General features: G+C 42.7%; 1 protein-coding gene across 2 annotated transcripts in view; it reads right to left on the reverse strand.

The window, feature by feature from the left end:
• Positions 1–489: 489 nt before the first annotated feature.
• SUSD3 (sushi domain containing 3) overlaps positions 490–14304 on the reverse strand; it is a 113705-nt gene continuing 99890 nt past the window's right edge. The window contains exons 4-5 of one of the 2 annotated variants that reach the window (XM_066594592.1): positions 6807–6964; positions 490–1004 (exon numbers count right to left, since the gene is read on the reverse strand). In XM_066594592.1, the coding sequence (XP_066450689.1) occupies positions 781–1004; positions 6807–6964 (382 nt within the window). In that variant the 3' untranslated portion in view covers positions 490–780. Of the gene's footprint in view, positions 1005–6802; positions 6965–14304 lie in introns of both variants that reach the window. The other variant, XM_066594593.1, reaches the window with a different exon arrangement.

A 14304-nucleotide genomic window follows, 5' to 3' on the forward strand; every position in this document is an offset into this window, starting at 1 on the left:
TGGAGACTCGTAAGATCATCCATATGCTGATGGAAAGATGGAACAATACCTCTGCAGCACCGCCTATTGGAACGCAGCATTCCTGCAAGTCAATGTTAGACTTTACATACAAGTCTTGTAACAATGACTGTGACTCTTCAGGTTAGAATGGTCATCACAAAATATGTCTGTATTGTATTTGTTCTCGACCCATATTCTATATATATATCTATCTATATATATATATATATATATATATATATAGTGAGGAAGATGCTTAATCACAAAAATTGTCTCATCAAAAGGTTTTATGTGGGCTTGTGTCGACACGAAAAAGATGAGCGTGCAGAATACTTTGGCTAAGAGCTATGAGTGAGAACATCAGTTGGTAGTCCTCCCATGGTCATTACTAAATAACAACAAATCCTATCAGAGTAATGCATGGCATTGATACTGTCCCATAAAATGCAGATGATCCTCCTTTAAACAAATCTGATGACACTTTATAAATGTAGAAAATACATTCCTGTATTGAAAAGGTTGTATCTTACAATAATTCATATATCATTACATATATGTACAGTAGTAGTTCACTATTTAATGCACCTGGTATGGCAGTTGAGGATAGTATCCTAGGGTTGGGATCTTCTTACGTCTCCGAAGTGAGGGTTCAATTCCTCTTGGATCATGTGAAATTAGGCAAGTGCTCCAGGAATTTTGCGCTAATGTTTTGATGTCAGTAGTCCATTCATTTCTAAGGCACATAGTTATACAAATAGTAGTCCTAGGACATTGGTCATCTTAATCCATGTTGTTACTCAGGGACATGAGGTTCAAGTCTTCTCTGAGTATCTTTTTCATGTCCATAAATTTCAACAACGTGCATTCCGCTAATAGTTTGTATTGCAACACTGGGTCTGGTAACAAGCGATCTGCCTGAGTAGTGGTCTTTACTGTGACAATACCCACAATGCCCTTCTCTAGGGTTATGTGCCCTGTGATCATTGCTCCAAACATCTTGGCATCTGCAAGAGAAAAAAAGTTCTGTATTCACATATTTAAGAAATGTAATCTACATATAAAGTTGAATAACTTTCTAATTCTGCTGGTTGTCACTGGAAACAGTCAGCAAGCTTATTATCAGGTTCATCTGCAACAGTTTAGTCAGTGGTCCTAATGGCTTCAGATTTGGCAGTCATTTTTGGATTTTGGGAGCTGGCCTACCAATCCAAGAAGCCTGCTGCATGCCCCATCCCCGTATCCATCTCTCTCTCCCACCGTCAAGACCCTGCTTCAGTTTGTCAAGCAGCATCAAAAATCCATATTCCCTACTCACAGGATGGCGGGATGCTGCGCTCTGCACACAAAATGGTCTGACTCCTCCCACCATCTGTAGATGCACTAGAATTATCCCTTTTTTTGTTGTCTCCAAATTGGCAAGTATGGCTTAGCTGAGCACTAATAATGCAGTTACAGTAGTTTTTCCAACATTAGAGTATTGTCCAGACTAAAGTCTACACTTTGCAAAATGAAATTGCCAGAGTGGGGAATATATACAAAATTCTGTTGCAAAGCCTGCAGAATTATGAATGCAGCTCTGAACTATCATACAGGATAAATAATACAATGCAATCGTAAAGCCACACGTAAGTGGATATACACTCTTAGGGCGAAGTAAGACAAGCGTTTTTTGCATGCGCCTATGTGCCGAAAAACAAAACGCATATGATAGAACCATTGGTTCCCTATGTAGTGTTCAGATGTCCGTCTTTCACAGGCGCAAAATACTCACACCTGCAAAAGATCGGACATCCGTACACCGGGAAGGTCCGTGCTGCACATAAAATATCTCTGCGATTACTCCCCTCATCACTGAACACTGTGACAGCACTGTCACAGTGTTCAGTGACAAGGAAACTCCCCGCGGGGATGAAGGAATCCCCTACTATAGCTGTCACAGCTGTGGCAGAGGATTGCGAACTTCTCCCATTGCTTTCAGTGGGGCCAGCGCTGCAGCCGCCCCATTGAAAGCAATGGGATGCAGTGATTTTCGGGGAAGGGCTTAAAATATAAATACTTCCCTGAAAATAATCCCTACCTGTCCGCCGCTGTCGGGCCTCCAGCGCGTCTTGTCGCTTGGTGCCCGGCACTGTTCTGAAGCTCTTTCAGCAGGCGAGATTTAAAAATCCCTTCCTCAAGAGCCGTGAAAATGTGATGTGTGTGTGTGTGTATATATATATATATATATATATATATATTTTATTTTTTACACCAGCTAGAAATAATTTTTTTGGGACGCGCTTATATTTCAAGCCCTTTCCTGAAAATCACTGCAGGGGTTGCCTGTATCCCATTGCTTTCAATGGGGCCGGTGGCTGTAGCGCCGGCCTCATTGAAAGCAATAGTCACGCTCATTTTGCCCATTCGTGCACGCATTTTGCACATTTGCACAGCGCATTTTTTTGCGCAGCACAGATGCGCACAAATACACGCTCGTCTGACTGAGCCCTAAAGGGAATTTGTCAACTCGTACATCTGCTGTATATCTCTGCACATTCTGAGCTGAACAGTCCAATGGGTGGTCCTACCAGTGATTGACAGCTGTGTATGCCTGTACATACAGGAGTAGCTGTCAGTCACTGATAGGACTGCCCATTGGACTGTTCAGCTACGAAAGTGCAGAGGTTTGAATGAATAAAATAGAAGTTCTACTGACTACAGTATTTCCCCATAAATCTATTTATCAATCTGCTCGGCTCCTGCTGCTCTATAACATGATGCTTGCAGTTTGGACAACATGTTCCAACTGCCAGATTCCATTTAAATATATCTGGTATGTGTAAAATGTCACATAATGTGCAAGTGAAACATTTTGTTACTATATTGTACCACTTTCTTGGCTGGACTTACACTTTTTGCAAAGAATGACTCCAGTTACAAAAAAAAAAAATATTTCAGTTACAAAAAACAAGACAAGGGCAGACTTTCCAGCAGGTTATTGCTGTGAACTTCCTTGCTAAAAGAAATGGGCCCCAGTGTACCATTTGAAATAGAGCCAAAGCATTTGGTATGGACAGATTCTGTATGACCCCTTCTGCATCCTACAAAATGCTCTGTTCCTGACCTTCCATGCTCAATAAATCAATGGCAATACAACGGCACCTCGTTCACAAAAAATAACTGAGAGCTAGAGCTTCTTTAATTTCATTATTACTTCATGATAGATAATATAACACAGTGTATATCTCATTATTTGTGTATCATAATAGGGTAAGGCTACTAACACACATGAGCTAGCTGTCAGCTTTAGGCTGGGCTCACACAGCACGTCCGGATTCCGGCAGTGGAATCTCGCACAGAATACGGCCGTCACCGCGTCGGGTGACCCTGAATACCGGTCGTCTTCTTCGTCGACGTCTGCGCAGACCTGTCTTCTTCTGGCTTCTCTGTACTGTGGATGTTCCGCATGGCTTGCCGTCGGACATGCGCAGTACAAATTTTTTTTGGATTTTTGGACGGGGGGTTGGACGGCTTCAATTTACATCAACAGAAGCCGTCCTTGTGGGAACAGCAGGAAAATGTAGCATGCTACGAGTTTTCATCTGCGAGTGAAAACTGCAATTGGTTTCCGCTCATGTACATGAAGAATCATTTTTCCATAGCATGCTATGGATGGTTATTGCTGTGGAACCCAGAGGTGGATGCCAGCCCCGGATTTTGCAGCAAAAATCCATCCGTGTGCATGAGGTTGAAGGCTCGTTCAGCTGACAGCTGTCTTCCCCAATAACACCATACAAGCGCATGCTTGGTTTGGCCAAGCATGCTTGTGTAAAGAGTACAGAAAGAGAGAAAGTGGCTGCCAGATCCTTATCTCTCCCAACATTTATTGTGGGAAGAGTCCAGAAGCTACCATACATATTAGATTGGCCATACCTGCTGAAATCAGCAGATTCAGATGATTGACATTTAATGTGTATGTCCAACCTAAGACACTGCAACTCAGCAGCACAGAATATTCCACAAAACTTATAATGTTGTCAAGCTGTTAAAATCATATTAAGCAGTTTCTCCAGAGGCTTCCTAACATCACTATTTTATCAGTGGGGTCCATCCTTTGGGGGCTGTTGCCTCTTCTGCATACCTCCCAACTTTGAAACAATGAAAAGAAAGACAAATCTGTTGGCAAGTTTTGTTAGGCCACACCCATTCATGCTAAGCCACACCCCTCACAATAACAGTGCCTCTGCATGCACACTCAGTAGTAATATCTCCTTGATGTCCCTCTCAAAGTAATAGTAATAATGCCCCCTTTTATTCAGTGCAATAGAAAAACAATCCCTATTAAAGTCTTACGCTGCCTCTGCCATGCCACTCCGGACCCCTGCTCACTTCCAGGTAGTGTGATCACATGATCACAGTGGCTAATCCCCGTCCTCAGTGTTAATATATCCAAGACCAGTGATTGGCTAGATAGTACTAAGTTGTGCTAACCAGAAATTAGTGGGGAGTCAAGAGCAGTGCGGACCGGACAGTAGCAGTGGGGGGAGCAAAAGAGGTGAGTATAGGCTGTTTTTTATTTTACTCCAATCATAACAGCCCCTGCAATATGTATCTCTTGCCTCCTGGGGTGGCGGGACAACACCCAAAATCCAGGACTGTCTTGCTGAATCTCGGATGCATTCTGTGTATTTCCTTGCAGAGAGTCACTTCTGAAATGCTGATGAGTAACTGATTCTTCATTCTATAAATTGTGTGAACCCTGGAGCTCAAAGGGTTCTTATGTCATATCCTAGCAATATTTACTGTAGTGAGATAACTCCTTTATAGTGATTCTATAACACTAACTAATCCTGTTCTTAAAGTGTAGCATGAACAATTGAATCAATGAAACTAACGTAATATACTGCAATAGTATACCATACTAGGGGTATACTTCAAAACAGTTTGCGTTACTGCTACATTGTAGAGGCTTGGACATTGAGAATAATGAATAAATCACTTTAATAAGGGAGAGAAAAACTGCCAGTCACCAACTTTGTTCATTAGATATAAGGGAAATGCCAACTGAGGGAGCTGGATTCTCATTTAAGGATGGTAACAGTTAAAGAGAAGCCGCAGGCAGCACCATTGGGAGTCGTTAGAGCTGGTTAAACAACGGGTTTATTAACAATAATCAGTAATGTAGTAACTTCTGATCCAGTAACCCAGAATATGTCAGAATAACAAAGTCCAAAGAGCCGTGTAATGGGTTTTCACTCAAAGTCCTGGCACGTTAACTGAAAGCAACAATAAATAATACTGAGTTCACCAAACAGTGTTTAGGGGCATCCGCACAGGATACCTACAAAAGCTCTGTGCTTAGCCGACCGGTGATCAATTTCTCTCAAGTATAGATTCAGTGTTGTTGGAGGGGAGGGAATGGAGGAACTACTTGCCACTGACTTCACTATTCAGCACTCCTTTCCCTGTTCACCAAAAGAAAATAGCTCATAGAACAATTGCTAAAGCCTTTTAGCCCAAACCAGGAAAGACTTCCTTCTTCCTCTCTCCATAGCTTAGCTGCCCTCTCTGCAGACACTAAACTTCCTGTTCCTTCACTCTACAGACACTGCACCTCATGTTCCTTCACTCTATAGACACTGCACCTCATGTTCCTTCACTCTACAGGCACTGCACCTCATGTTCCTTCACTCTACAAACACTGCACCTCATGTTCCTTCACTCTACAGGCACTACACTTCCTGTTCCTTCACTCTACAGACACTACACTTCCTGTTCCTTCACTCTACAGGTACTGCACCTCCGGTTCCCTCATGCTACAGACACTGCACCTCATGTTCCTTCACTCTACAGACACTAAATTTCATGTTCCTTCACTCTACAGACACTACACTTCCTGTTCCTTCACTCTACAGACACTACACTTCCTGTTCCTTCACTCTACAGACACTACACTTCCTGTTCCTTCACTCTACAGACACTACACTTCCTGTTCCTTCACTCTACAGACACTACACTTCCTGTTCCTTCACTCTACAGACACTACACTTCCTGTTCCTTCACTCTACAGACACTACACTTCCTGTTCCTTCAGCTCAGTTCTGTTCCTCCATTCCTGCCTTCTCTTAAGGAGACAGTACCACAAAAAACTGCATTCAATATGGAACAATAACAACTTGCATTTTCCTTATATGCCCCCTTCCTTTCTCCTGCAAGCCGTGGTATTTCGCCCTGTAAAATGCTGCTATCCGGTAATTGAATGGACACCATTATAGGCAATGGGAGTCTGTTCCGCACTGTTTGACCAGGGAATGCCGTATTTCTGCTCTCCAAAAGGATCAGGAAAATGGAAATCCCTAACAGCTCTATTCCTCCATTCCCGCTCTCCTCTTAAGGAGACAAGACCACAAAAGAAACAACTCAACATTTAACATGTAATAATAACTTGTATTCCCCTTACACAGCCATCATGTAGATAAGTTACATGGAGTAGAAAGTGTGGCTTGAGTAATGAGTACAGTTTCTAGACAGTAAAACATTTATTTCCAAATGTAGCTTTTCTATCGCTCCAGCAGACTACAAATGAGCAGGATGATGGCTCAGTGGTTAGCACTATTTCCTTCCAGCACTGGATTCAAATCTGACCAAGGGCAACATCAGCATATAGTCTATGTTCTCTCCGTGTTTGTGTGGATTCCAAAAAATCTACTGATGTGTTAATTGGCTGCTTATGAAACTGGCCTTAGCATGTGGCATAAGCACTGTTTGATTTCAGTAGTGATGAATTTAGGAAACATTCACATTTTGAAGATTAAAGACTTACCTACAAAATCCGTGGTTTTCATAAGCCATATTTATCCAGTCGTCAATTCTCGGCCGGCTCCCTGGCTTGTTGTTATTGTTATTTCTTCCTTTCATTGCAAAGTACGCAGCCTGCATGTTCTCCAGTTCCTCACATTCTAATTGATGCCACATGACCTTGTCTCTGCACCATACGAGATGACAAAGATTAGATGAATGCAGGAGACAAATCATCGCAATAAGCATATTGTCAATGTACCATCTTTCAGAGCCGCGTCTAACAGCGGAGATTTCAGTCTCATGTCACAATTTAGTACATTTCGCTGAATGTTACATTCTGTTTGTCTTCAATTCACAGCTGAAATTATTAACATGAGTCCATTTTCATCACGCACAACCTTTTCTGCTTTCAGCCTCGGAGATTCATTGTTTGGGAAGCTGCTTTTCCTGCTATGCATCTTATAGAAAAACAGCAAGCTGCACATTCACGAGTTGAAGTATAAGCGAGAATACTCTGTATTTTCTCTATAAAATGACAGACGGATTACTGGTTCAGTCTGATGGAGAAAACTTTCTAGAACAATATTTGTACAAGGATCAGAGGAGGGAGAGTAATTTTTCTTGAAGGCATCCTTTTTCTAGTTCCGCCACCAATCCACCTATTCCTGGAGCCGCTCCTGTCACTGGTAATGAAACAGTGCATGCAGCTTTCTGATTGGCCAACACTGCTCATATGCCGTAGACATCCATGTGACTGCTGTTGCCAATCACTGATGGTGTAGTGCTGTATACAGGAGGTGGACAAAAATATGGAAACATCATATGAAATGCATGGGATTTTAATCATTAGCACTGAGTTACCCTTTTGCCCCCTGCTTGGCTGAGAGCTTTTCAAACAAATTTGTGTTTACTTCACCTCTTGCCCTGCTCTGGGTGGTTTTGGGAGCAGCTGGTAACAGCAGCTAAGTGGCTCAAACCCCTGACCAAGGGTGCATTGTTGCTCGGGCAGATGTTGACTTCTGCCCGGCAGCATCTGTGTCATATTACCTCCACTTAAAATTGGTCTCTACATGTCTTATTGAAATATGATTTATAATATCATGTAACTTAAGACATGCATTTCGTATGGTGTTTCCTTTTTTTTTGCTCACCCTCTGTATATGCTAGCATCACCATTGAGGCCAGTAGGAATACGAGCACATCATTACTGGAGCAACGTAAACAACAAGTGGAGCATTGGCGCTGGAGTGGTGGAGGATTTAACAGGTATTGATTATTTTATTTGATCAGATTTCCTACTGTGAGCCTAATTTTTAATACTCTGGGACAAACCTCTTTAAAAGCTTTTACATGCCAATGTTCCCAAATGGGATTATTACTTTTCAATTTTTTTTAGTGGCCTAAATTTTACGACTTTTGTTAAAAAAAACATTTGGCCCCTTTTTATAAATAAAATTCGGACACTTTTTATAAAAGAACATTTGGCCTGTTTAAAGGGGTTTTGTCATAAAAAAAAAATTCTATACTCACTTATTCCTCCACGGGCAGTCTCTTTACAGCATCTTCTCCTCCCTGCACTTCTGCAGTGCCCCGAGTCAGTTCACCTCCAGATTTATAACAAGCCGGCATTCTTCACTTTCTTCTTCTGGGCAGGTCAGTGAAGGTCGTGTCCCTGTGATGGCTAGGAAGGAATGCTGATCTATTGCAGAGACAGCACGCATGAGCAGTCTCTGAAGTAGATCGGCACTCCCGTGCTAGACTGTGAACTGTGACGTAACGTACATTGCCGGGCAGGAAGGAGACTGCCGGCTATGTACGTAACCTCACAGGAAGCAGAAGAATCAGCCAGCTGGAGGTGAGGTGACTGGGGCGACTGCAGGAGACAGGAGAAGATAGGTGAGTTGAAGATCTGGTAAGTAGACTGACGGGGGAGGAATAGGTAAGTATAGATTTTTTTTTTTATTACAAAACTCCTTTAAGTTTAAAGGAGTGATCCGACAAAACCAGATCGCTGTAGATTGTCATATTCAAGTAAACCTGCTGCTCAGTGCAGATTTGATTGCTGGCACCACCACCGATCCCTAGAACAGGGGTCTAGTGATAAGGGAATGAATGGAGCTGAAGTCACTCATGTGTGTGCAACTCTCTTCATATCAATGAGGCCAGTGGAAATAACCAAGTTCAAGCACTCAGCTATCCATTGAAATGGATGTAGCAGTATGTGCAACCACTGCTCTATTCATTGCTGGATACACCAGACCCCTTTCCTGGCATTGGTAGATATCATATGAAGGGTCCCCTAATAGAGACCCCCTTCTATTGTGGAGAGTCACTAAAAAGCAGCTCTAATTATATAGGCACCACATAATGCAGTATTGGATGCGGAAATGTTCTGGAATTTGCTACAGAATTTTCCACCTTGTGTGAACATACTCTTAAGGCTCATTGTATTCCTCAATATGTCCATAATCTTACAAAGTTCTACTGAATGTATGGCATAAGGTATGTAAATATTTGCTAACCTGTTTACCAAGTCCTAGCGGGGACTACTTCCTGTGCCGTAGGTCAAAGAAATGGAAAACAACTCAGCTGTTACTAATCTAATTCTGCATTCCCGCAGGACTTTTTGCTTCTCCAAACGCCTTATTCCTTCACTCCGACAAGCAATTTATTAACAATATTTGTTTCCAAACATAAATTTCTCTGGGATCTCCGGCATGTGCTAATTACTCGGCAGTGGCATTTCGGTGACAAAGACCTTGACTCTGAGTTTATTTTTACCATGTAATTAGTTTAATCTGCCACCTTCTGCGAGTTCTTGTTGTTATTCACACGGTTCATAGCTATTACGGCTGAGCGCGATGCAAGATGTGGAGAGTTTTGTTTACTGACAGTGATGCAGTCGGCAACTTGCCAAGGCGACTATAGGATTGCAGCGCCCTGGCCCACACCCACGGGGGTAGATGACAGTAGCATATTTATGACATTAAAATTAAATCAATATGCTTGTTTCTAATGTAAGAGCATCTTTAATTGTGGAAACGGAATAACAGGGAGGTTTCACGCACAGGCTGTTTTGAAAAACGCTGCTATTTTTGCTGAGGGTAGGATGAGAAAAAATTCAGAGATGCGGCACAGTCGTCCAGGTGTTAAGAGTTGCACAGAGTTAGGGCAGCTTCACACAGGTGTATTTGTGCTCAGTCGTTAGCACTGCTGCTTTGCAGTGCTGGAGTTGTAGGTTTAAATCTGACCAAGGGCATTGGAAAGAAGTTTCATGCAAATGCTATCCTTGATGGGATTTCAACCTAGGCCCCCAGCACTAAAAGGCAACAGTGCTAACCACGTTTATAGAAGACACACACAAATTAGTGAAGCTGATTTTTATCCCCATTGATTTCAATGTGAGTTGGAATCGGCTGCTCTGCTTCACAATAATTTTTTTAAAAATCGGGTCGGGCATTCCTGACCCAAATATTTCACTAATCGCTCAACACTATGTGAAATCACCCTTGTCCACACATAGCAGAATTTCCTCCGATTTTGGCGCAGATCTGCATCCCAATTCATGTCAAAAATCTGTATTTCTATGTGGATTTTAGTAGGGATTTCAACCCCTCATTTGAAGAGTTGAAATAGGTGCATAAATTGACATGTTGTGGCCTTTGATCTGCACTGCAGGTCAATTTAAACAGCGGATTTCCTCCAGTGTGTGGATGAGAGTTCTTGTGTTCTCATCCACATTGCTTATACTGTAAAATACTATGGATTTGCATGGATTTTTGGAAAATCCACATCATTTTTGCATTGTATGAAAATGCCCTGAAGGTCAGGAATATAGCTTAAGGCACATGGCTTGGTGCAAAGGTTTGAATTGCCTCCCACCCTCCAAAGAGTAATAGTGATCACTGGTCCCTCTGTGTGTCCCATTTTCCCCTTCAGATGAGTGACAGCAGTCCCTGTTGGCATCCAGTTCCCTCCTCCTCCTAAGAGTGATTGAGGTCCCTGTGTACTTTATCTACCTTAATGTCTCTAATCTTTTGTTCTTTGCACAGTGTTGATGTATGGCAGCTTATGCAGTCTAAATCCTCTTCTCCGTTTCCTCATCTCCGGTGTCGCAGGGCACTAGGGGAACTGAAGTTGTGATGACAAGAGTAGAAGATGCAGACTGCACAAGCTGTTATGTGCCAAAATGGAAGAGATGAAAACTACTGATTTTTAAGGTACAGACAGTGTGGTAAGGGGGCCTTTGGGCCCCCCAGGCTTAGTGGCCAGGTCACAATTGTGATCACTGCAACCCCTATAGCTACGCCAATACTTAAGGCGGGTTTTTTTTAGATTTACGTGCATGAAGCTTACATGTAACACCGCCCTAGCCATGTCTTTGGTTTTGGCGGACGCGTACAATTGTTTCATGAGGCTAAAGACCACATATTACAGGTGGCCACAAGGGCTGCCTGCAGCAGGATTTTAGAGCCCCATTCAAGCAAAGTGGAATTGTTTAAAACAAACAACCTCTATGCTACAGATAGGTTATGTCTATTAGCTATAATTGCTACTTTGGTAACTCTATATTGGTGTAGGAACCATTGTGTAAGCAGTAAACGGCGCCCATTGAAATGAATGGAATCAATTACAAAGTTCGAAGTATTCAGTAGATACATGGATGTCTCTATAGGCATAATGGGTGCACTCATCGCACCCAGAATAATCCTGGCATTAGCTATGTTGGGGCGTGGAGCATAACAGTCTTCATCAGGGACCACAACAAGGTAGTATGGACTTGGCAGCCAGGGATCTACATGTCATGACCCTGTAACTGCCCACTTAATGTGGCTAGTTGGAGATAGACAGGTGATGGCTTGAAGAATCCATACCAAATCACAATCCAAGAGAGTAGTCAAATGGAGCGAAGATCATGGTGACAAATTAGAGTTCAAAGACAGTAAACAGGCGCAGGTCAGTGACTCAGGCCGTAGATCAGAAGTGAAGCCCAAAGCCAAGGTCAAGTATACAAATAGACAATCCCAGGTCCAAATGAAGGAGTGCAGAAGTCAGGGGACACCTAATACTTTGACTCCTGATGGTGCTCTCTGATTTGTAAACTGCTGCAGACTATGTTGGCGCCATATAAAAAAAATTATTATTATGCTAAGAATGAGGTTTATATAGGCAGTCCTATGTCATGTCAGAAAAGTCTTCAAAATCGGAGGTAGTATTGTTTATCGGCCACTAGAGGCTTTGAAATGTAGTGTAATACATTGGACTATAGAGTGAGCTCTGGCATGTAGTGTCATACATCAGCCATTAAAGGGAGCTCTGGCATTGGAAAGACCTCAAGGATGACATCTGCACAGTTGCTGGCAGTGTTAGGTATGGTGCTTGGCGCAGATTTGCTGCAGCAAGACAGCCATAGAGTTAAGTGATAAAATTAATTTGGCCAGCAGCTGCCACAAGAGGGAGCTCCTGAGATACAAATCTATACAGCTGGTATTAAGATCAGTGGGAGCTGTATACATGTTTTAGCAGGGAAGCAGTTGAGTTAGAGCTCTGCAGTAGAACTATATAGCTACAGTCATCTGCAGGGAATTTACAACCTACAGTATTCTGATTATATTATATTGTGTTGTCAATTGTCCCATTAACCCCTTCACAATCCTAAATCACCAGGAATATTAGATATAACATCTAACTCACTCTAGATCTTTAGGGACAAGTATAAACCCATAAAAACAATAGAGCACAGTAAATATCCAATTCACCGGCCTAGAACAATGGAGATATTAGCTACGAAATAACCACTGTAGAACTCTATGCATACTACCACTTAGCACTCAATCATCCTATGCAGCAGCATATGATTTAGTACATTTAGAAAATTGTCAATCTCAGTATAAGAGAAAAAAGGGGTGTGTGCAGTACCTTAGTGCGTATATGAGCGTAGTACGCACCAAGATGGTGCATGCTGCCTTTTTTTGCGCGTAAATTTCATGTGAGTGTGAGATGCACAATTGAAAGTAAGTGCGGCTTCAGACGGCTATATTTGCATGCACGAAATGCAGAAAATAGAGGCCTTTGATACCAATGGATTTGTTCACTTTTCCCTTTCTTGTATGCACAAAAATAGGACCTGCTTTATTTCTCTGCATATTTGCGCACCAAGGGTCCATAGAAGTGTAGGCACAATTAGTTCATTATATGTCACATAAAAGGGATCAGTCTAAGGGTGCATTCACATGAACGTATATCGGCTCGGTTTTCACGCCGAGCCGATATACGTCGTCCTCATCTGCAGGGGGGGAGATGGAAGAGCCAGGAGCAGGAACTGAGCTCCCGCCCCCTCTCTGCCTCCTCTCCACCCCTCTGCACTATTTGCAATGAGCAGAGGCGGGATGGGGGTCGGGCTAATTTGCATAACTTAGCCCTGCCCCCGTCCCGCCTCCTTTCATTGCAAATAGTGCAGAGGGGCGGAGAGGGGGTGGAGAGGAGGCAGAGAGGGGGCGGGAGCTCAGTTCCTGCTCCTGGCTCTTCCATCCTCCCCCCCCCTGCAGATGAGGACGACTTTTTTACGTCGAGCCGATATACGTTCGTGTGAATCCAGCCTAATGTACAGGCATATATGTGCGGCCAATTTTTGCTCACAGAATATGCAGTGAATAGAACCAATTGATTCCAACGAGTTCATTCTCACGATTCTTTTTTGCTTGCACGATAAAAAACTGCAACATGCTCTGTATGTTATGTGGGTGCGCAATGCGCACATATGTACAGCTGCAGAAAATCTGCCTTGTGTGATTGCAGCCTTGCGGTGTCTTTAGTATTGGCATCTTTCTTCTATTCCCCAGTTGTCACTCGCCGCTATGATTTTCCGTGGATCTTCAGTCACTGACTGCGCAGAACTGTTCTTCTATGCACGGCGTTTTCCTCATAAAACAAGGGAATATCTGAATTACAGGCTATATCATTTGAAGAAACCATCTCCACTTCCCATGTAAAGGGCTTTTTTATAGCACAAACGATAAGTAAAATGATCTAAATCAAACGTAAGAAGAGTATATTTTGATGGTAATTCCCAGTGTCGTTTTTTTCTCTTCTGATTTCCTCCTCTTCATTTATTTTTAGTTTTACTTTCCACTTAATTAACTTTAACACAATTTCAATTAGCTTAGCAAAAACATAATGTTCCCCAGGCCGATTAAAGTGGAGTCTAATCCACATCTCTTTTTTCAGGTGTCAGAAGGAAATTAATAGGCCTGGGGGATATTAGAACGTATATACCCGATTTGTTCTGGGAATGAGAAGTTGTGTCTAAAGGCACTATCACATGTGTGTAAGCGGCAGGGGGCAGCGCTGGCAGTTTGCCGCTAATTGCCGCTCTGCAGCTCCACTGGCAACTTCAATCAATAGCGACTCCAGGTGCGGCCATAGAATCGCTACCTGCATCATGTAATAGTGCCCTAACACCTTCACACTTATAAGTGAGGTTTCACACGGGCGAGAAAATTGCGCAATTTTCGTCTGCTGCGA

This window comes from Eleutherodactylus coqui, chromosome 3, assembly GCF_035609145.1.
Source record: "Eleutherodactylus coqui strain aEleCoq1 chromosome 3, aEleCoq1.hap1, whole genome shotgun sequence".
Classification (NCBI taxonomy): domain Eukaryota; kingdom Metazoa; phylum Chordata; class Amphibia; order Anura; family Eleutherodactylidae; genus Eleutherodactylus; species Eleutherodactylus coqui.